The 23,885-nt window shown below is 40.8% G+C and overlaps 1 protein-coding gene across 3 annotated transcripts in view; it reads right to left on the bottom strand.

Moving 5' to 3' along the window:
* Positions 1–23,885, bottom strand: part of TRPM6 (transient receptor potential cation channel subfamily M member 6) — a 162,445-nt gene that overhangs the window by 88,462 nt on the left and 50,098 nt on the right. For 2 of the 3 annotated variants that reach the window (XM_033237090.1, XM_033237089.1), the window contains 6 exons: positions 20,953–21,077; positions 14,438–14,609; positions 8,349–8,517; positions 6,981–7,104; positions 3,579–3,651; positions 3,356–3,456 (listed from right to left, as the gene is read on the bottom strand). In XM_033237090.1, coding sequence (XP_033092981.1) covers positions 3,356–3,456; positions 3,579–3,651; positions 6,981–7,104; positions 8,349–8,517; positions 14,438–14,609; positions 20,953–21,077 — 764 coding nt within the window. Of the gene's footprint in view, positions 1–3,355; positions 3,457–3,578; positions 3,652–6,980; positions 7,105–8,348; positions 8,518–14,437; positions 14,610–20,952; positions 21,078–23,885 lie in introns of those variants that run through there. The other variant, XM_033237091.1, reaches the window with a different exon arrangement.

Genomic DNA, 23,885 nt, shown 5'->3' with positions numbered 1-23,885 from the left:
AAGAATGCAACATTTTGGAAGCTGGAAAGCAATGGTCAAGTCATAATTGACTGAGCAGTCACCAAAAAGCCAAATAGTAGAAGTGGAAAATGTCAAGAGACAAACAGATACTTACTACAGAATTCCAGCAGCAACAAAATACATGCATACATGCTGAATCCCTAATGGTGGGGTCTCTCCAGTCATCTTTCCCCTTTAATTCCCATAACACTAGCAACAAGGCTTACACCTTCCAGTCAGGGAATTAGAGGATTCTTTTCTGGTGGTAATGTCACCAATACAAGAGAAAAGACATGAATATGTTGGTATCTGGGGGCCCCTAAACTAAGGGCAGTCAGAACACCCTACTGTGAAACTCAAACCTATAAGCAAGCTCCAACTGCAGGCTCGGAATTTCCAAAGAGCTTTTGATCCACTACACTTAAACAAAAAGACCAAAACAAACAGATCAAAAAACATCAACTAGCAGGAAGCAGACAATGCAAGAAGAAGAAAACTTCAAAAGAGCTCTCATTAATATCCTCAAAAAGATAAAAGAAGATATTGTATTCTGGGCTGGGCACAGGGGCTCATGCCTGTAATCCCAGCACTTTGGGAGGCTGAGGAGGGCAGATCACCTGAGGTCAGGAGTTTGAAACCAGCCTGGCCAACATGGTGAAACCCCATCTCTACTAAAAATACAAAAATTAGCCGGTTGTGGTGGCAGGAACCTGTAATCTCAGCTACTTGGGAAGCTGAGGCAGGAGAATTGCTTGAATCTGGGAGGTGGACATTGCAGTAAGCCAAGATTGCACCACTGCACTCCAGCCTGGGCCACAGAGCAAGACTCCATCTGGAAAAGAAAATATTGGATTCTGGATGCTAATGAAAAACACAGGGGAGGGTGCTAACAGGAAGTAAATTTGCTCTCACAAATTAATAGACTGCCAGGCACAGAAAGACAAATTTACATGTGCTCACTCATTTGTGGGAGCTGAAAATTAAAACAATTGAATCCATGGAGATGGAGAGCAGAAGGATGGTTACCAGAAGCTAGGAAGAATACTGAGGGGGATAAGGGGGATGATTAATGGGTACCAAAAAATAGGAAGAATGAATAAGATCTAGTATTTGATAGCACAACAGAATGACTATAGTCAATAATAACTTAATTGTACATTTTAAAATAATTAAGGATTATAATTGGATTGTTTGTAACACAAAGGATAAATGCTCGAGGGGATGGATACCTCATTTATCTTGATGTGATTATTATACATTGTATGCCTGTATCAAAATATCCCAGATACCCCATAAATATATACACCCACTATGAACCCACAAAAACTAAAAACTAAAAAAAAAAAGAAATTAATAGATTCATAGTACGCTACCAGAAAAAGAGAAGCTTAATAGAAGCCTTAAAAATTAAAGTTAAGGCTCAGACCTGTAATCCCAGAACTCTGGGAGGCTGAGGCAGGTGGACTGCTTGAGCCCAGGAGTTCAAGACCAGCCTAGTCAACATGGCAAACCCCCATCTCTACTAAAAATACAAAAACTAGCCTGGCGTAGTGGCACACACCTGTGGTCCCAGCTACTCAGGAGGCTGAGGTGGAAGGATTGCTTGTGTGTGGGAGGTGGAGGTTGCAGTGAGCCGAGATCATGCCACTGCACTTCAGTCTAGGTAACAGAGTGAGACCCTATCTCAAAAATAAATAAATAAATAAATTATTAAAATTAAAATAAAAAAATAAAGTCGAGCAAAGTTACCAAAGTAAAGATAGGAAACATGGGAGGAAAAAGATAAGAATATTAGAGGAGCAGTCCATAAGGTCCAATATTCAAATAATAGGAATTACAAAAGAGAACAACAGCGGGGTGTTACGGGACAGAATGGAATGGAATGCAATGAAAACATATGATTGGCAGGTTGAAATCATGTGCCCAAGAAAATGGATACACAGACTCACAACAACACACATCATAACACTGGAAAAGAAAGACTTTTTTTTTTTTTTTTAATTTCCAGAGAGGAAAAAAAAATGGTGGCAAAGAATCTGGAAAACAAAAACAAAAACAAAAACGTGTTTACTTCTCAATAGAAATTCTGGGTGCTGCAAGCTAGGCATTCAAATTTCTGTAGTAAAAAATAGTTTAAATCATGAATTAAAATACAGTCAAACAGGTAAGTCCTCAAAATATGTATCTCTCATACTCCCTTTCTCAGGAACTTACTGAAACATGTATACCATCAAAATAAATGAGTAAACAAAGAGGAAGACAAGGGACATAGAAGACATGCCATCTAACATGGGAAAGAGGCAAGGGAATCCTCAAGATGATGAGGGTGCATCCCGGGATGACAGCTGCGCACCAGGAGGAGAGGCAACCGGTCCACATTGCAGCCGTGAGGCCCACAAGACAGAAGTGTTGAAAAATTTCTAAAACTGATGAACCAAAATACAGCAATATGACATTATTTAGAAATATGGAGATTTATAAGCGTTAGAAAAATCAAAAATGTCCTAGGTACTAGCTCTTGTGATTAACAGGGCAGAGAACTACCATCTTTTAAAATTGCCTTTTAATATCATTTTATATTTTAAACAATGTGCATGTATTAATTAGCTTGACCCAAAAATAATATACCTGTATTATAGCCACAACTATCATTTTTTAAAATGAAATATTAATAGTGATTATCATTAGCATTATGGGTAATCTTTCTTCTTTTTTATGTTTTCACTAATTTCTAATGTGAACACTTACTACATTTTAAAGCAGAAAGTAAACTTTGAGTTTTAAATAACAAGATAGAAATCTATCCAAAAATCAATTAAAAATCGTACGCCAGGCACAGTGGCTCATGCCTGTAATCCTGGTACTTTGGGAGACCAAGGTAGCAAGATCATTTGAGGCCAGGAGTTCAAGACCAGTCTGGGCAATATAGCAAATCATTGTCTCAATAAAATAAAATACATTTTACAAAGAAATTAATTGGGCATGATGGCATGCGCCTGTGGTTCCGGTTACAGTGAGCTATGATCATACCATTGCATGACATTCTGGGCAACAGAGTAAGCCCTTGTGTCTAAAAGTAAAATAACATAAATAAAATAAAATTAAAACCTTTCATTCTGTCTTTCCCTCAACTTCCCTTTTCAGCTTCAGCTAGATTGCAGAGCCAGGAAAAAAAAAAGAAGGTTTTCAGGAAGGCAAAGTCGATGGGAGAAGTGTCTTAGCTATCCCACCTACAGAGATGCTACCCCACACTTCTATCAAACCAATCAGTATCTCCTCTCATTTTCTCTTTTGCCTCTTCCTAACAGATCATCACACAAAATATTTTTTCCAAATAACTTCATTTTCACTATACCTTCCAGTGTTGTTCATAAATTAGGATATGTTTCTTGGCAATGTCCACCCTGTCCCAAGCCATTGCCAGATTTAATTGCTCTGATGCTGATAAATTTGTGCCTAGGGTAAAAGAAAGGAACAATCATATATTCTTTTGAAGATATCTACGCAAGAAGCACAGAGTACTGTGGAACATGAGAAGCGTAAGTGAGGAACAATTGCAACCCCATCCAGATACTCACCCTTCAGCAAAGCTGTTAGGATTGCTAAGTCAAGGTCTTGCTGCTCTTCAGAGTCAGCATCAAATATGGTAATCTACAACAGTGAAAAACAGAGAGCCATACATTTGGGGAACTAACAAATAAATGCTTTCAAAGAGTACCTGCAGAATTCAGAGTGGAGCTAGTGAATTGAGGAAAACATTCTTCTTTAAAACCTTTTTTTACTTATAGGAGAGAAAACTTTTAAACAGAGTAACAAAGAATTATGGGCACTTGGGGGAAAAAAACTAAAAATTCCACATGTACAGAGGAAACATTTATGAAGGAATGTTATTACATTAATTTACTATGTACATGCTACAACAAAAAGAACCTCAATGTTAATTTCCGATATAAATAAAACCACGTCTCCTTTCAAAGAGATAATAAATGAAATCCTCCATTCACCTAGCCTTGGAAACTAAGACTTTTGCTTTTTTTTTTCTCTTTTCTTAATTTTTATAGAGACAAGGTCTCACTATATTGCCCAGGCTGGTCTGGAATTCCTGGGCTCAGGCGATCCTCCGGTCTCAGCCTCCCAAAGTGCTGGGATTACAGGCGAGTCACCACGCCCAGCCAGACTTGTTTTTTTATGAGAAATGAATCCTCAAGGGTCTCTCATAAAATAATTAAGGTAATTACAGTGTACCCAATGAGCAAGTACCCTGGGCAACACAGACAGTCTTTGACTCTTTTAAAAACAAGTAAGTTCGTGACTTAGGTTCCAAAGGGTCACCTGCGGGCGCTTAAGGCTTAATTAAGTTCCACCCTGTGGAGCATGCTTTCACTTTCAATAAATCTCTGCTTTTGTTGCTTCAAAAAAAAGTGGGGGGGAGTCACCTGATATTAATGACTATATCTCAGTCTTTTTAAATTAAAGTACATTTCATACAGTAGAAGTAGCTGTTTTAATGCAAAAGCCAAGACCGGCAAGACCTGGTTCCAAGTATGCCACTAACAAGCTAGTCCTAGGTAAATATCGTGAGGCTACTGAATCTCAGGCTCCTCATCCATAAAATAAGAGGAACCTGCTGAATAATTTCTAAGGTATCATCAAGATAAAAAACTATGCATCTGTAACTTCACACATTGTTTCCTTTCACCTGACACGCCCTCTATGTGCATGAATAAAATCAACCCTCAATTGTACCACCCAATTCCTATCATCTACAAGCCTTTTGCTGCCTTCTCTTGCCCTCATTGGTCATTACATTGCTTATTAATTATTCTGCTTGATGGCAGGAAGAGGCAAACACAAGGGCAATCTCTTTAACACGTCCTTTTCTTAACTTACTGATTATTGTGGCAAATAGAAAGTGTAGTAGATTAAGAAGATTTCAACTCTTCTGAAACTCAAGTTTCAGATCTATCTTTTTTTTTTTTTTCTTTCACTCTTGTTGCCCAGGCTGGAGTGCAATGGTGCAATCTGGGCTCACTGCAACTTCCGCCTCCTGGGTTCAAGCGATTCTCCTGCCTAAGCCTCCCAAGTAGCTGGGATTATAGGCACCCACCACCATGCCCAGTTAATTTTTGCATTTTTGGTAGAAACAGGGTTTCACCATGTTGGCCAGGCTGGTCTCAAACTTCTGATCTCAGGTGATCCACCCGCCTCGGCCTCCCAAAGTGCTGGGATTACAGGCATGAGCCACCACGCCCAGGCAGATCTGTCATTTCTTAGCTGCATGACTGCAAATCCCTTAAATTCTCTAGCCTTCTGCTTCATCATTTCCAAAATGGAAATAAACAACCACTGCCATATTGAAGTTGCTCACAGGGCTATTTCAAATGAAAAGAATATATTTAGAGGCATGCTGCTAATTATAAACATGGTTGCTATTATTGTTGTTATTGGGCCAACTAAAACCCCAAACAGTTTTCCACATAGATTTTGTCATGCTTCGTCTAGCCAGAACATTTCAGTTGGTTTTCCTGAGGCCAGGTACTTAAATATTACCAAAAATCTTATACAATTTGGTCCAGCCCTCAGATTCTAGAAAGATCACCTTGAATCATGACATATCTGCATATTTACTGTAACTGTCAGCTTCATTTCATCTGAGTCATTGATATGAATTGATAATCCAGGCTGTGCACAGTGGCTTCAGCCTGTAATCCCAGCACTTTGGGAGGCCGAGACAGGCGGATCCCTTGAGGCCAGGAATTCAAGACCAGCTTGGCCAACACAGTGAAACCCCATCTCTACCAAAACATGCAAAACTTAGCCAGGCATGGTGGCATGCACCTGTAGTCCCAGCTACTCAGGAGGCTGAGGCATGAGAATCACTTGAGCCTAGGAGGTGGAGGTTGCAGCAAGCCAAAATCTCGCCACTGCACTCCAGCCTGGGTGACAGAGTGAGGCCCTGTCTCAAAAATAAAAAAAATTTAAAAAAAAAAGAATTGATAATTCATATCATCCAAGTCATTTTGTTCATTGGCTGGGCATGGTAGCTTATCCCTATAATCCCAGCATTTTGGGAGGCCAAGGCAAGAGGATCACTTGAGTCCAGGAATTCAAGGCTGCAGTGAGCTATGGCTGCACCACTGCACTCCAGCCTGGGCAAAAGAGCAAGACCCTGTCTTTACCAAATAAATTAATTAATCAAATAAATTAATCTTTTTATCACAGTACCCTAAAACACTAAAACACTAAAAACTTTTCCTGAGTCTACATTATGGCAATAGCCCGTAGTTTGTGGGCTCCATTTTTTAGCCCAGAGTTTATTCTCACTTTTCCCATTGTCCTATACATTCCCAATGATTTCCTGCAGGATTTGCTCAGGATGCTGTGAGGCCGTCATATAACTCAGTGCCATGAAGCTGTGTTCATTGAAGACACGGAGCTGTTCCTTTACCCTCTGAAAATACGTCTGTGTAATTTTCACTAAATCTGATAACTTTTCCGGAACATTGTTATACTTAGTGCTTTTTCTGTAGTAGAGTCCAGAATCTGAAGCACGGGGAGTACAGACAGCAATGACCATAAGAAGCCAAGTTTACTCAACTAAGAATCAAATTCTGTAGAGTTAGATATACCCAAAATCAAAATGAAAAAAATCCATATTTTTTATTTTTAATTAATTTAATTTAAAAAATTTTTACTTTAAGTTCTGGGATACATGTGCAGGATGTGCAGGTTTGTTACATAGGTAAATGTGTGCCATGGTGGTTTGCTGCACAGATCAACCCATCACCTAGGTATTAAGGCCTGCATGCATTAGCTATTTATCCTGATTCTCTCCCTCCCTGCTCCTTCCCCGACAGGCCCCTGTGTGTTGTTCCCCTTCCTGTGTCCATCATATTTTTTTTAATTGTGAAAATAAATACTACAATATTTATAAATTAGCAGTTCTTAAGTCAGTTGAATCATCAACTCGTCATACTCACACAATCCCTGTGAACCATACACTCCATTAGAATTTGGAAAAGGTGCTTGGACTGTTTAAGACTAAAGTTGAAAGTGTTCTGAATCATGCAGATGATCTCCTCTTTCACCTGAGGTCGCAGCATCCTGGAAGAGAAATAAATGGTCTTGACACAACCCAGAGAGGGGAATGAGCCGGTAACATCAGTACAAGAAAACACCCCACAAGCTCCCCAGACTGAAAAGGTGTCTATGGTCAGTTCTGCCAGGAGAGCAAATGAGGGGGAGCAAATGGAAGCAGGAGCTCAAGAAGAAGGCTGAATTTGAAAGTGAGAATGGAGCCGGGCATGGTGGCTCACACCTGTAATCCCAGCACTTTGGGAGGCCCAGGTGGAGGATCACCTGAGGCCAGGAGTTCGAGGCCAGCTTGGGCAACATAGCAAGACTCTGCCTCTATTTTCACATTTATAAAATAAAGAAAGAAAGTGATAATGGGTTGATCTGCCACATCCTGAAAAGAATATACCCTGAAGTGGAGTTCTGAAGCTGGTAGATTTCCAGCGGCCTGGGAATCTCCAGAAATTATAGGTATTATGTTCTCTAAAGGATCTGAAACCCTAAAAGGTTTAATAACCACACATCCAGGGTGATTTTAGAAAAGGCAGAGGAGTGAAAGCAGAGGAAGATGGTAGAGGCGGAAGTGGAGGCAGGAGGGATGAACAGGGAGAGCAACCGTAAGCAAAGGCACTCCGGAGAGCTGTTACAGCATAAGCAGCGGATAACTGTTTACTAAATTAAATTAGGAGGGTCAACATTTTAGTTCTTAGGCACCGTACTTATTTATACAGTATAAATATCATGCTTTTGAAATTGAAAGAATCACACTGGATAGAGGGATGGCAAGAGAAAAAGTTATCTTCTTATTTGAAAAGGTGAAAGAATTAAAGCCTGAAATAAGCACGACATATGCTATGAAAATGTCAGGATATAGATCTCCCCAGTTTCTGCTATTTCCATCAAGGGCAAATGAACTTGAAGGTGCTCTGGGCCCAACACTGGCCACCTCCCTTACAGAAAGGTCCTTACGGCTGTAATGGCCAATTGCTAGAGCCACACCTCCCTCACTCCCCCTGCAAACACCTTTTCCCAAAGTTCAAGCAAGACTCAAGCTTTCCTTTAAAGGCAGGCCATTCTTCAGCTAAGAAAATAACAACTGTTATCGTTGAAGGGCATTTTGTTGTTGAACAACAAACAAGTCACTGAGAAATAAAATCCAGTCTCAACTTCTATAATCCAAGAATATCTGGCCCACATAAATGCACAGCCAAAAGAACTAAAATGGAGGAATAAATAGCCCCTATAGTTTCAAAAAGGAAGAACCAACAACTCACCCTTCATCTGCCAGGTGTTTGTGTGTGAAGGCCAGGAGGTCTGCTGCCCTGCCTGTGCCCTCACACACCACCACCGGGTCCTTGTCCTTGACAGTCTCCCACACTGACAGGATGACGTTGGGACCGCCTTCCACCACCAGCCCCACCACGGGCACTCCTTGTCTTGAGCCTATTCCAGACCACAAACAATACCACACTGTTAGAGAATCCCTATCTCAGCCAGTCGACCATTTTGACTTCCAGACACAAGTCTCTCAATTACCATCTATGTTCATTCCTCGCACTGGTGCCTCTCTCATTTAACCCTGGTTTGCTTAGATCAAGACCAAGCCGGAAACTTGGACTTCAAATAAAATGTGGCATAAATATGGTGAAAGCATCTTCAAGCTTTATCAGGTAAAAAGGTTTTCAATAATTTTTTTAAAAATTGGTATTCCTTAAGAAATTGTAACTTTCCATTATGGGAAACTCTGAAAGTATCTAAAAGTAAACAGAACAATATAATAGATCCCAATGTGTTCATCACTCATCTCCAAAAATGAGCAACCTTAACCAGTTCAATAAACATTTTAATTACTACTTATTTATTTATTTTATATAAGACTAGGTCTCACTCTGTCACCTAGGCTGGAATGCAGTGCTGTGATCACAACTCACTGCAGCCTCGACTTTCTGGGCTCAGGCAATCCTCCTGTCTCAGCATTCTGAGTAGATGGGACCACAGGTGTGTACCACCACACCTAGCTCTTTTTTTTTTTTTTTTTTAGTTATTTGTACAAATGCGGTCTCCCTATGTTGCTCAGGCTGATCTCAAGCTCCTGGTCTCAAGTGATCTTCCTGCCTCAGACTTTCAAAGTCTTGGAATTACAGGCGTGAGCCACCACAGCCAGACTCTATAAACTTTTAATGGTGGTTATTTCTATGAACAAGGTAGGACGACAACCCTCAAAGACTTTTGCATTTCCATTTATTTCATTTTTTATTATTTGAATTTTTTATCATGACTATATATTACCTTTTCTTTTTGCAGACTACGTGACCCAAGGCAGTCTCTCTCTCTCTATATATATACACACATATATATTACTTTATTCAAGTGAGAGAAAGAACAAAAAGGAATAACTGCAGAGTCATTCTTTTAAAAAAGATGTAAACAAAAAAGCTTACAGAATAATATGCACAGTATTATCCTATGTATATTTTTAAAACAATATACAGACACATATTTTATATGTATATGTGCACATACCTATATGTATAGCATGTTATATAAATGACCAGAAAATTCTGGAAGGATACACATCACACTATGAACAATGGAAAAGAGAGGGGAAGGTTTAGGAAAATGTTGAAAAGGGACCTTGACTATTTATTCTATAGATTTCTTATTTGCTTTATGTTTCCACACCACACATATATTGATATACTACATTTAAATAACTATATTTTATTTACTTTCCAAAAGAAGAAAATTTGGCAAGCAATGCCACACTCATCCCTGAGCAAAAGAGGACTATACTCTGGGTCCCATGTTTTCGGGGGCCCACACTGGCCTTCCTCTGGCCACACCCCTGCCCTCATGGTGAGGCATCTACAGGGTCAAGGGTCAAGGGAAACCTGTGCTCTCTCTCCAGCTTACTAGGATGTCCAAAAAACACCATGTTGCTCAGTACTTCCAAAAATCCAAAGTTTCCAAACTCAAGTCTGGCCTTCCAGCTATATGTGTCAAGATAAAAGTCTAGGACATATTTTATACAGTAAGCTAGATTTAAGGCATTTAAATCTCTAGATATATAGTATGTGGCCTTCTACGTGTATCCTGTGTCAGGCTCTCACATGTTAGGGATGGGTCGGTTAGCAACCATCAACCATCCAAAAACTTCATTCCATCGATTTAGTAGCTTTGACATTCTACTCTTTTTCCATACACCTCCACCTCATTATTTTCTCCATATCACTAAAAAGCATATCTATGATGTACCAACTAATAGACATAGGGTTTCTCTAAATAGATAGTCTTACAAAAGCCAAATGAAGTGGCAAAAATAGTATGAGGCACAAAAGTAATGGAAGAAAATTTCGATTAATATTGTATTGATTTTGGAATTAAAACACCTGTAAGGGAATTTTTTGTATCTTGTGTAATAAAATGTCATTCAGCCATTAAAATGTACTAAATTATACTCATTGACATAGAAATATGACCATGCTTAGTAGGAACAACTACAAAAGAAGCATTATGAAATCATCCCAGTTTTTGCTTAAAAGATGTTGCTTGTGTGTGTGTGTGTCTGCATGTGTGTGTAAAAAATTTGTGAAAATATACATATGAAAAGGGTAAGAATGGTTAGTTTTGATGGTGAGATTATGGAAAACCGTCCCTTTCTTCTGTTACATTCTTTCTTTGCGTTACCTGAATGTGGAAGTATATAATACTTTTACCATTTGAAAAAGAAAAAGAAATCAATATGGGCATTTTTGTGGAAGAGGAAGAGAATTCAATTTCTGTTAGGTACACTTTTAAAAAATTTTTTATGGAATCTCACTCTGTTGCCCAGGCTGGAGTGCAGTGGCACTATCTTAGCTCACTGCAACCTCCGCCTCCTGGGTTCTAGTGATTCTCCTGCCTCAGCCTCCTGAGTATCTGGGATTACAGCCACGTGCCACTACGCCCGGCTACTTTTTTGTATTTGTAGTAGAGACAGGGTGTCACCATGTTGGTCAGGCTGGTCTTGAACTCCTGACCTCAGGTGATCCATCTGCCTCGGCCTCCCAAAGTGCTGGAATTACAGGTGTGAGCCACCATGCCTGGCCCACTTTTCTTGAAGTAATAACTTATTCCTACAAAATCAAATATATTTATGGCTTTTTCTGAAAAAAAAAAAAAATCTTACTGATGTGCTAGTAAAAATTGGTTTGAAAAGAAAAAAAATGTAAAATTCTTGCTGAGAAATCTCGCTAGACAGCTGCCTTTACTGTAAGGTCCCAGGGTGAGGCAGGAATACAATATTAGACTCCAAATTAAAAGTTCCTAGAACAGACATTCCAGGAAAGGGCACTCTTCTCCCTTGAGACTTGCATTACTAAAAGATACAGAGGCATCAGAGCCTAGGTTTCCTATCTTGAAATTACATCCTTAGAGTCTTACAAAACAGAAGCTGACATTGGCCACATTTCAAATGGCTGAAAGCCAGCAACTTTATAATGTGAGTCTTTTTTTTTTTTTTTTCTTTTTAAAGTATTCTCTGCCAACAACAAGGGTTTGCCAGGGATGCCAAGAAGAGACTGGCTGAAAAGCAATAAAATAAATCAAACACAGGTTGGGCACGGTGGCTCACACCTGTAATTCCAGCACTTTGGGAGGCCAAGGTAGGCGGATCACTTGAGGTCAGGAGTTCGAGACCAGCCTGGCCAACATGGTGAAATCCTGTCACTACTAAAAACATAAAAAAATTAGCCAGGCATAGTGGCAGGCGCCTGTAATCCCAGCTACTCAGGAGGCTGGGGCAGGAGAATTGCTTGAACCAGGGAGGCAGAGGTTGCAGTGAACTGAGATCACACCACTGCACTCTAGCCTGGGTGGCAGAGCAAGACTCAGTCTCCAGAAAAAACAAAAACGTCAAATAAATCAACCACATATTTAAGTATTTTCATGCCATCAAAAATAAATCCCTTTTTGATCATATCAACAACAAACACAAACATGGTAGCCAACTTCCCTCATAAATATGTTAGGTATGAAGATCAGCTTGATACATAAGAATTTTGAGTTTCTTGAGGGCATGTCTTCTCTTTCTTCCGTGTGTGTGTGTGTGTGTGTGTGTGTGTGTATGTGTGTGTGTGTATAGGTGGCTTCTTGTTTTTGCTGTTTTTATATGGGTTCTCCTTAGAATAATAAATGTTACTAGTTCACTGGAATTGATTCCAAAGTCAGCAAAAGCCTCCAGATAAATCCTAAGTTTCAAGGTCTTTGAAAGTGGAAATGTCATCTGCTACTATAAGCACACTCAGGGTTGTTGCATTCATACTAAAATGGGCAATCAACAGGGAATAAGGAAGACAAAGACTCTTACACCTTTCATGGGGCATACATTATAGCACTGCACAGAACCCCACAAAGTAAGTGGTGGGCAAAGGTCAACAGAGGCAACGGGACATTTCCGGTAATATTTCAGGCCCCCAGTGGATCCTTCTTTATATGGATTCTTCTTCAAGGCCCTTCTCTGACCTCTCTTTCTTCCCTCTGCTCTGCTGGTCTCCCTTCTCCCAGCCATCCCTTCCCCGCAGAAAACCACATACCTGATCCTCTCTCCCCTTTTCCTGACTGCATAAGCCTCAGAACCCTTATTCACACTAAGAGTTAAGTGAATGACCACAAATCCCGGAGTCCCTCCTCTCCTTCTACCCCACAACCAGGAGATGACCACTGTACCAAAGGAGGGAGAAAGGAAGGAAAGAAATAGACAATTATTAAAGACACACCGTGCACCCAACATAATTCTAGACATCCCTAATACACATCTTCTCAATTGTCACAACAAACATTAGAAGTAGATAGTTCTTTCCATTTTATAATAAGAAAATAGTTTGACAGATGTTAATGCCATTGGCCAAGGTCACAGGCACAAAATGACAGAGCTTCAATCTGTCTGATTTCACTACATTCTGCTGCCTCCAGGGATCAAGGCCAAAACGAAATGGACTTCCAGTCTTTCATTTTTTCAGCCAATGATCAAAGGCTGAAGAGGACTTGAGCCTCCTAAAGGCATTCCCGCTCCCTGGCCCTTTGTCCCAAAGAAGTATTTTGTGGAAGATTTAATTCGGCACAAGAGGCAGGGGTTCACTTTCTGGTGCCTTGAACCAAAAGTCTCCAATTTTCCAGGCAGCACTCAGCCCCCCTGCCCTCTGTAAAGAATTTACACTTCCCTGCCCACTGGTGCATGCTGATTCTGGCACTCCCTTCTCCTCTCCCTCTTCGAGATAAAACTACCAAAATGTCCCTCTTGAAGCACCATTGTGAGCATGACACAAACTTGACACTTTCCAAGGTCCTATTTCTTTCTTTCTTTCTTTTTTTTGAGACAGTCTCTGTCACCCAGGCTGAAGTGCAGTGGTGTGATCTTAGCTCACTATAACCTCTGCCTCCCAGGTTCAAGCGATTCTCCTGCCTCAGCCTCCTGAATAGCTGGGATTACAGGCATGCACCACCACACCTGGCTAACTTTTGTATTTTTGGCAGAGATGGGGTTTCACCATGTTAGCCAGGCTGGTCTCCACTCCTGACCTCAGGTGATCCGCCCGCCTCAGCCTCCCAAAGCGCTGAGATTACAGGCGTGAGCCACCACACCCGGCCCCAAGGTCCCTATTTCTAAAAATCTTGTCAGGTCTTAACCTCTTCCCTGCCTAGGGCCACCCCACCCACACATGGAATGTCATCTTCCCTGACCATCAAAGCTCACACCCCTAGTACCCTCAAGCTAGTCTCTTTCATGCTCTTCAGCCACCCCCCTTCTCACAGGGGTATCTCCCCTGCTCTCTCCCTCCATCTGTCCAACCCAAATGACTCTTCAAGGATCCACTAAAGTCTTCATCCCTCCAACATCCCCCAAACACTTCTTCTCTCTCAACTGTCACCTACAAGTCTGCACTGTCTTATGTTCTGCTTTCTTCTGGCTGTGGGTTCACTATGTTTACTTAATCCCTCTGGCTGCTCTAAGGCAGGGGCCAACTTGGACTTCTCTACTCTGTGCAGGTGGTAAGTGAGCACCTTGACCACAGTGAACCCACAGCCGGAAGAATGCAGGAATCAGATGGTAGAGACTTGTGGGTGACAGCTAAGAGAGAGGAAGACATTTTTGGGGGGATCATGGAAGGATAAAGACTTTAGTGGATCCTCGAAGAGTCACTCGGTTTGGAGAGATGGAGGGAGAGGAGGGGAGATACTCATGGGGGAAGGGGGGTGGCTAAAAAGCATTAAGGAGACTAGCTGGAGGGGACTAGGGGTGTGAGCTTTGATGGTCATGGAAGACCATGAAAGACCTCAGCAGACTTGCAACCAGACCAGTTGACTGAGCCCCTGTGATACTCACGGCAGTGTATTTTCTGCAGAGAGAGGTACTTCTCCAGGTTCCTTCTGAGCTTCATTTCATTTCCATACTTGCCCACAGTCCCATCATCAGACAGGATGAAGTGCGAGTGCATGCTGTTGAGTGTTGTGAGCTTGCTGAGGGGGTTACCCAGAGTCTGGTACAGGCACACCACCTGAGAGACAGCAAGGACAAGGGAGGGTCAGAGCTCTAGATCTATCCCCAGGCTCACCTGCTCCAAAGGCCTATCTTTATGTGCTAACAGAATTCCTATCTAGTTCAAAAAGCATTACTTGTGGCCAGGCATGGTGGCTCACGCCTGTAATCCCAGCACTTTGGGAAGCCGAGGTGGGAAGATCACAAGGTCAGGAGATCGAGACCATCCTGGCTAACACGGTGAAACCCCGTCTCTACTAAATATACAAAAAATTGGCCAGGCATGGTGGCGGGTGCCTGTAGTCCCAGCTACTTGGGGGGCTGAAGCAGGAGAATTGCTTGAACCCCAGGAAGCGGAAGTTGCCATGAGCCGAGATCGTGCCATTGCACTCCAGCCTGAGCAACAGAGTGAGGCTCCATCTCAAAAAGAAAAAAAAAAGTATTACTTGCAATTTAGAGCAGTGCTTCTCAAACTATCTGTGGTATCAATTTTTTAGACTTCCCATGTTTTAATGGACCAATATGTGATCCTACTATGAATAATTAGTAGACAGCTTGTGGTACATGAGAGTCACAACACAAGTTCAACAATATTGAAACATACCCTGTTCAGCAAGATTAGCCTGCTTTCCAGGTGTTTGAATGACCACAGCATGGTCACATTGCTGACAGTGGTTCTAAATATTTTTTTCTTTTTTATTTATTTATATTTTTTTGAGGCGGAGTCTTGCTCTGTCACCCAGGCTGGATTGCATCTCGGCTCACTGCAAACTCTGCCTTGTGGGTTCAAGCGATTCTCCTGTCACAGCCTCCCAAGTAGCATATGCACACCTCCATGCCTGGCTAATTTTTGTATTTTTAGTAGAGACGGGGTTTCAATCCTGGTCTTCTTTTTCATTTCTGTGCTTACCTTGTTTCAACCCATTAAAAAACAGTTCAAGAACTGGCACCGGTACATAGACCACACCATTATTCAAAACTACTGTCTTTTAATAGATTTATTCCAGAATAATATTTTGACACTGACTTTTCTCTAGTATTCCAAACAAAATAAAGACTAACAGCCGGCCAGGTGCAGTGGTTCATGCCTATAACACCAGCACTTTCGGAGGCCGAGGCTGGCGGATCAATTGAGGTTAGGAGTTCAACACCAGCCTGGCCAACATGGTAAAACCCTGTCTCTACTAAAAATACAAAAATTAGCCAGGCATGGTGGCATGTGCCTGTAGTCCCAGCTACTTGGGAGGCTGAAGCACAAAGAATCATTCGAACCTAAGAAGCAGAGCTTGCAGTGAGCTGAGATCTCGCCACTGCACTCCAGCCTGGGCTACATAGTGAGACTCCATCTCAAAAAAATAAATAAAACAGTAGAACAGCCAACCAGCCAAATAGCATTTCATTCATTATAAAACATCAAAATCTTTATTACATTAATGGACACTTTCTTAAGCTGCTCCACTTAGTATTTGCTGTTAGAGGCAAGAGCACAGTATATAGAGTAAGAAAGCCCAAGTTTAAGTCAAGGCTCTTCTACTTACTAACCTTAACTCTGAGTAATTCTTGCCTTCTTTCTCAGGCCTATTTTCCTCAGCTATAGGTAAGGATGATAATAATGATAATTTTTATTCAGAGGGTTGTTGTGAGGCTTCAAAGAAATAATGGATGCAAAAAGCACTGTGAACTTTATAAACATTAGACTTTAAATGCTACCTTTATAATTTTGAAGCATGACACTGAGGCAAGAAACCAAAAGGAAAATGATTGAGAGATTTAATACATATTTTGTATTTATTTTAAAAAGATTAAAAATAATATAAAATAAAAACTATGAGAAATGCAGCATACTTGACAAACAAAATTGTTAGTAGGCTGAATAGGCACAGAGAAAGGCTCACGCCTGTAATCCCAACACTTTGGGAGGCCAAGGCAGGAGGATCACTTGAGGCCAAGGGTTCAAGACCAGTCTGAGCAACATAGCAAGGCCCCATCTCTAAAAAAAAAAAAATTTTAAGAATTAGTTGGGTGTGGTGGTGCATGCATGTAGTACCAAGTACTCTGGAGGCTGAGATGGCAGGATCACTTGAGCCCAAGAGTTCAAGGCTGCAGTAAGCTATGATCGTGCCATTGTACTCTAGTCTTGGTAAGAGAGCAGATTTTGTCTTAAAAAAAAAAAAAAAAAAAATTGAAGGTTAAGAAGTCTAAAACCCCTGCTTGAAAATGTACAAAAACCATGTGAAGAGACGTTGAACCTCACTAGCAATCATGGAAATGTAAATAAGAAAAATTAGGTATTATTGTATACCTTAACCGAATGGCATCGCTTGAAGAAAACAGAATACTCAGAACTCAGTGGGCATCCACATACCCTGTTGATAAGAATATGAATTGTTTTGTTTTCGGGGTTTTTTTGTTTTTTTGGGGGGTGGTTTTTGTTTTTTGGTTTTGTTGTTGTTGTTGTCGTTGTTGTTGTTGTTTTTAGACAGGTTCTAATTCTGTCACCCAGGCTGGAGTGCAGTAGTGCCAATCTGGGCTCACTGCAACCTCTGCCTCCCAGGCTCAAGCAATCCTCCCACCTCAGCCTCCTGAGTAGCTAAGATCAGAGGCACACACTGCCATGCTGGCTATTTTTGTTGTTGTTGTTGCTGCTGTTATTGTTGTTGTTTGTTTGTTTGAGAAAGGGTCTCACTCTGTTGCCCAGGCTGGAGTGCAGTGGTGCGATCACGGCTCACTGCAGCTTCAACTTCCCAGGTTCAAGCGATCCTTCCACCTCAGTCCCCTAAGTAGCTGAGACTATAGGCGCGTACCACCATGCCCAGCTAATTTTTGCATTTTTTTTTTTTGTAGAGACAGGGTTTCACCATGTTCCTCAGGCAAGTCTCAAACTCCTGGGCTCAAGCAATCTGCCAGCCTCGGCCTCGGCCTCCCAAAGTGTTGGGATTATAGGCATGAGCCACCATGCCCGGCAAGAATGTGAATTTTTACCACCTTTCCAGAAGGCAATGTGTCACATTTTAAATGGTTATACAGACTGGTCCAAGCATTCCACTTTGAGAATTACTTCTAGGGAAATAAGCAAGCTAGTATCAAAGATTTACATATCTTATCACAATATTATTATTATTATCCTCAAAACTGAAAAACAGAACATGACCTAAATGGACAATAATAGAGGAAACATTGATTCAATACAGTACAGTATGATACTAGCCGACATGAAAAATCAAAATGTTTCCTTGGCCTCCAGATGTGCTCTGCTAATACTGGGTCCCACTGGCCGGTCACAGTGGCCCGCGCCTGTAATCCCAACACTTTGGGAGGCTGAGGTGAGTGGATCACGAGGTCATGAATTCGAGACCAGCCTGGCCAACATGGTGAAACCCCTTCTCTACCAAAATTACAAAAATTAGCTGGGCATGGTGGCAAGTGCCTGTAATCCCAGCTACCTGGGAGGCTGAGGCAGGAGAATTGCTTGAACCTGGGAGGTGGAGGTTGCAGTGAGCCGAGATCGTGCCACCGCACTCCAGCCTGGGTGACAGAGCAAGACTCCATCTCGGGCGAGGCAGGGGGAAAATACTATGTCCCGGCCGGGCGCGGTGGCTCAAGCCTGTAATCCCAGCACTTTGGGAGGCCGAGACGGGCGGATCACGAGGTCAGGAGATCGAGACCATCCTGGCTAACACGGCGAAACCCCGTCTCTACTAAAAAAACACAAAAAACTAGCCGGGCGAGGTGGCGGGCGCCTGTAGTCCTAGCTACTCGGGAGGCTGAGGCAGGAAAATGGCGTGAACCCGGGAGGCGGAGCTTGCAGTGAGCTGAGATCCGGCCACTGCACTCCAGTTCGGGCGACAGAGCAAGACTCCGTCTCAAAAAAAAAAAAAAAAGAAAAGAAAATACTATGTCCCACTAAAAGCAAGCAGCCTTTTCTCTAGGGAACAAAAAATGAGCCTGGAATATTTTTTCCATACTAAAAAGCAAGGAAGTCATGATAGATAATAGAATTGTGTGAAAGGACTGAGGAGACAACTTGGAAACACTCCCCTGGCCAAAATGGGACAATTTGAACATTATTAAGAATAATAACTGTATTGATTAATGGATTGAAATATGACAAATATGTTTAAATTTATGAGTTAAGAAAACTCATCATTCACCTTTCATTATTTTGAAAACTGGCAAATAAAAAGAAAGAGTCAAGCATTTATTCAGCCCTTCCTATACAACTGTACCACAAGGTGATTGGTGAGAAAACATTTATCTATATGGAATATTTAAGTATTAGAGTGTTAAGTACATACAGCAGGTAAGCTAATAAACAAAGAAGGACATTATCATTAAATGTCAGCATGTTGGAACTCTGTTGAAATAATGAATCTATGCAATGACTGCTAACATTATAAAAAGAGAGACCACCATATATTACAAGGGAAAGACATACATCCTCCTATGGTATAAACTTACACAGAAAACCTGAACCTGATCATACCTCTCGATCAAACTACCAATTTACAGAAAAGAAGCAAAGAAACATGCTAAACCCTACTACAAAAGATAAAATCTGGAAAATCCAAGCTGTAGGAAACTCTTCAGAACAAATGACCCAGTTTCCTCAATAAATAAATTATACACACATAAAAAAATGAGATGGAGGTAAAATCCACAGATTAAAAGTGACAAAAATAAAAAGCAAGTCAAGAGACATATCAACCCATCACAATGTATGAAACTTTTTTGGATAATGAAATCACATCATTAAATAATGAAGACTTAAGAAATCATGTTTTTGAAAAAAACACTATGAAGCAACGAAAATTTTGACTAGACTGGATAGTGAGTGATACTCAGACATTCCTGCTAATTTTTTAGATATAATAACTTCATTGTGATTATATATTTTTCATTGTCCATATATTTTAGAAATAACTACTGAAATATTTATAGATGAAATTATTTGATATCTCAAATTTGCTTCAAAATAACAAGGGTGTCAGCTGAATGGATGAGGGAAGAGGGGAAACAAAACTGGCTATGAGCTGGTAACTGTTGAAGCTGGAGATAAATACACAGGAAAGAGTTCATTTTTTAAATTTCTCTACTGCCTAATATGTTTGAAGTTTTCCAAAATAAAAGTTAAAACACGCTGGGTGCGGTGGTTCACACCTGTAATCCCAACACTTTGGGAGGCCGAGGCAGGAGATCATCCAGGGTCAGGAGTTCGAGACCAGCCTGGCCAACATGATGAAACCCCATCTCTACTAAAAATACAAAAATTAGCCAGGCCTGGTGGTGGGCGCTTGTAATCCCAGCTACTCGGGAGGCTGAGGCAAGAGAATTGCTTGAATCCAGGAGGTGGAGGTTGCAGTGAGCCGAGACTGTGCCGCTGCACTCCAGCCTGGGCAACAGAGCCAGACTCCATCTCAGAAAAAAAAAAAAAGTTAAAAAACCCATAAGCATGTCTGTATTAACCGATATGGAGAAACAACTATGGCAAATAGGTAAGCTAAAAAAAAAAGCAGATTTATAGCAGTCAGTTCTGTTGTTACTATTTTTAAATATACACTTTTTTTACTGCACATATACACACATACATAGAAAAAATTCTGAAATAATCCTCACAGAAATATTAACAGTAGTCATCTTTCTTCTTTAGAACATTTTCTTATATCTGATATTTTACCGAAAAATTATATTAGTCTTACAAAGAGACTGAGACAAGACCATTCCCTTTAAAAGAATACATAGGATCAAAGAATCAATACACAAGAAGGAACGAAGCAGAGTAATACAAGATAACAGATGAGAACTAGGAGGGCCAAATTAAGAATGCCCCTTGTTTCGCTATGGGCAAACCACTTCAAGAACCTTGACTACGACCTTAAGTGAGACAGAAGTCCTTGAAGGGTTTTGCACAGAGGAATAGCATGATTTGACTTGTATATTTTAAAAGAATCATTCTGGCTACTATGTTGAGACTACGCTGTTAGGAGACAAAAGTAAGAGTAAAGATGGCTATTGCAATCATTCAGGAGACAGATAATGGTGGCTCAGATTCACTCAGTAACAGCAAAGGTAGTGAGAAGAAGAAATCAGATTTTAGATATATTTTTAAAGTGGAACTGATGGATCAAGTTTGAGTTTAAGAGAAAGATCACTCCAGGATTAGTCCAAGGCTTTTGACTTGAGCAACTGCAAGGGTGGGACTGTCATCTTCTAAGATAGGGTGAGGGAAGCAGCAGAAAGTCAGGACTTGGTTGTGAATATATTACATCTGTGATGTTCATTCATTAGACATCCAGGTACAGTGTTAAGCTGGCAATTTGCACACGTGTTCATTTGCTTTTGTTATGAAAGGATTGTCTACTTACATCTTTTCCAATAAGGTCTCTCTGGTTCTCAATGATACCCCAAGGAGGGATTCCAACTGTCCAGATTTTTCTCAAGGAATGAGAGGAATGGGATTTCAAGGCATCCCCAACATGCTTGGACACTCCTATGAACAACCAGTTTAGAAGTCAAACTTTAAGTCACAAATCGTGTAAAACAAAGAGACTGCCAGAAAGAGACAAATAAATAGGCAAGCATATGTAAGGGGCTATTCTTAGGGCGAGTTGCTGGCACAGTGGAATTAGTTTCTGATACTTTGGCTTCCTCTATTCTTTCTGGACACCTCTTCCTCTTATCATTACCCCTCTCTACCTGAACAATGTTCCTCTGAGCACTTTGGGCAATTTCCGCCTACAACTTCAGATCCGACCCTACTCTTGCCTAAGCAAAATGCTGTGCACTGTCCTTCCTCAGCAAGCCCAGCCCTAACATTATGAATGGTTTATTATTATTATTATTATTATTATTATTATTATTGTTGTACTTTAAGCTCTGGGGTACCTGTGCACAACAAGCAGGTTTGTTACATACGTATACATGTTCCACGTTGGTTTGCTGCACCCTTTAGCTCATCCTTTACATTAGGTATTTCTCCTAATGCTATCCTTCTCCCAGTATCCCATCATCCCCTGACAGGCCCCAGTGTGTGATGTTCCCTGCCCTGTGTCCAAGTAATCTCATCGTTCAATTCCCACCTATGAGTGAGAACATGCGGTGTTTGGTTTTCTGTTCTTGTGATAGTTTGCTCAGAATGATGTTTTCCAGCTTCTTCCATGTCCCTACAAAGGACATGAACTCATCTCTTTTTATGGCTGCATAGTATTCCAAGGTGTATATGTGCCACATTTTCTTAATCCAGTCTATTATTGATGGACATTTGGGTTGGTTCCAAGTCTTTGCTATTGTGAATAGTGCCACAATAAACATACGTGTGCATGTGTCTTTATAATAGCATGATTTATAATCCTTTGGGTATATACCCAGTAATGGAATTGCTGGATCAAATGGTATTTCTAGTTCTAGATCCTTAAGGAATTGCCACACTGTCTTCCACAATGGTTGAACCAGTTTACAGTCCCACCAACAGTGTAAATGTGTTCCTATTTCTCCACATCCTCTCCAGCACCTGTTGTTTCCTGACTTTTTAAATAATCACCATTCTAACTGGTGTGAGATGGTATCTCATTGTGGTTTTGATTTGCATTTCTCTGATGGCCAGTGATGATGAGCTTTTTTTTATGTGTCTGTTGGCTGCATAAATGTCTTCTTTTGAAAAGTGTCTGTTCATAACCTTTGCCCACTTTTTGATGGGGTTGATTTTTTCTTGTAAATTTGTTTAAGTTCTTTGTAGATTTTGGATATTAGCCCTTTGTCAGATGGGTAGATTGCAAAGATTTTCTCCTATTAAGAATGGTGTTTTTTAATCCCTAATCTTACCCAATGTTCCAGCAAAACATCCTGCAGATATGTCCCTTGCTCATTAAGGCAAACTAATTTAATAGTTTTATATACACAAATATTTCAAAGCTCATACATTGAGGAGTAATACGTTAATGTTTTCCCTTCTGGAATTAATACTAGTAATTAGTACAGTAACCAACACTTACTGACACACAGTAAGATTTCAGTAAGTGTTGGCTACCTTTGTATGTATTCACACTTTAAGTAGGAACTTTTTAAATCCACTTTATAGGCAAAAATTGTGGCAATGAGAGTTTAAATAAATTGTCCAAGGTTGTAGAGCTTTGGACAATTTATTTAGAGCTTGGATTTTGTAGAGATTGGATTCCAATTTAGGCAATCTGACCCTTTTTAAGAATAGACTTTATTTTTTAGAGTAGTTTTGGGTTCACAGCAAAACTGAATGAAAAGTATAGAGAAGTCCCATGCCACACCCTGCTCCCACACAAACACAGCCTCCCCGACTATCAGCATCCCCCATGAGACTGGTACATCTGTTACAATTGATGACCCTACATTATAGGGTCATGACTAATAGAATATGACTATTCTCCATAGTCCACAGTTTACATTAGGGTTCACTCTTGCTGCTGTACATTCTATGAGTTTTGACAAAGAGATAATGATGTATATCCACCATGTTAGTATCACTGCCCTGAAAATATTCTGTGCTCTGCCTACTCATCCCTCTCTCCCCTCAGCTTTTGGCAGCTGCTAATCTTTCTACTGTCTCCATAGATTTGCCTTTTCCAGAATGTCATATACTGTAGTTGGAATCATACAGTAAGTAGCCTTTGAGATTGGCTTGATCGGACCTTTAAATAACTATACTGCATTGTAAGAGTTATTCTTCCTATGTGTGGTACTGACCCTATATGTGTCATTAGCACAGAAGGAAAAGTAACCTGCATATGGCATGGATCTGATGCTTAGCAGCTAAATCACTTCCTCTTTCCTGGCATCTTCCCTTCCAACTCATTTTTTGAACCTCTCCCAGAGCCATCTCTAGAATCTAGGATCTGGATCACAGGCACACATCAGTATCAAGCGTGAAGCCATCCACCCCAGTAGAGATTCCGATTCCATGGATTGGCATGGTGTGCCAACATTGTTGTTATTGTTTTAAGCTAACCTTATATGTGATCCTAATACATGTCATTGGTTGAGACTCTCCATAAAACCCAATCTGACCATGTTATCCCCCTATTCATCCTGCTGTTTAAATTCCTTTCAGGGCTCCTTGCTATGTAGAGAATAAGACTTCAGAATGGCACCCAAACTGGCTCCAGTCTCCTGTGCAGTCCCTGTCCCCTGCCACATGGCACACACTCCAGCCAGGAGTTTTATCACTTCTTTCTACACATGCCTTCATCTCTAGCTGTGTCCTAACCCTGAGCTGCCACATCTTACTAATGCCACTTCCTACCGTTCCCCACAAGACCAATGCAAAGTG

This window comes from Trachypithecus francoisi, unplaced genomic scaffold, assembly GCF_009764315.1.
Source record: "Trachypithecus francoisi isolate TF-2019V2 unplaced genomic scaffold, Tfra_2.0 Lachesis_group16, whole genome shotgun sequence".
NCBI classification, from domain to species: Eukaryota; Metazoa; Chordata; class Mammalia; order Primates; family Cercopithecidae; genus Trachypithecus; species Trachypithecus francoisi.
The sequence above is the reverse complement of the archived record's forward strand: the minus strand, read 5'-3'. Positions and strand labels throughout refer to the sequence as shown.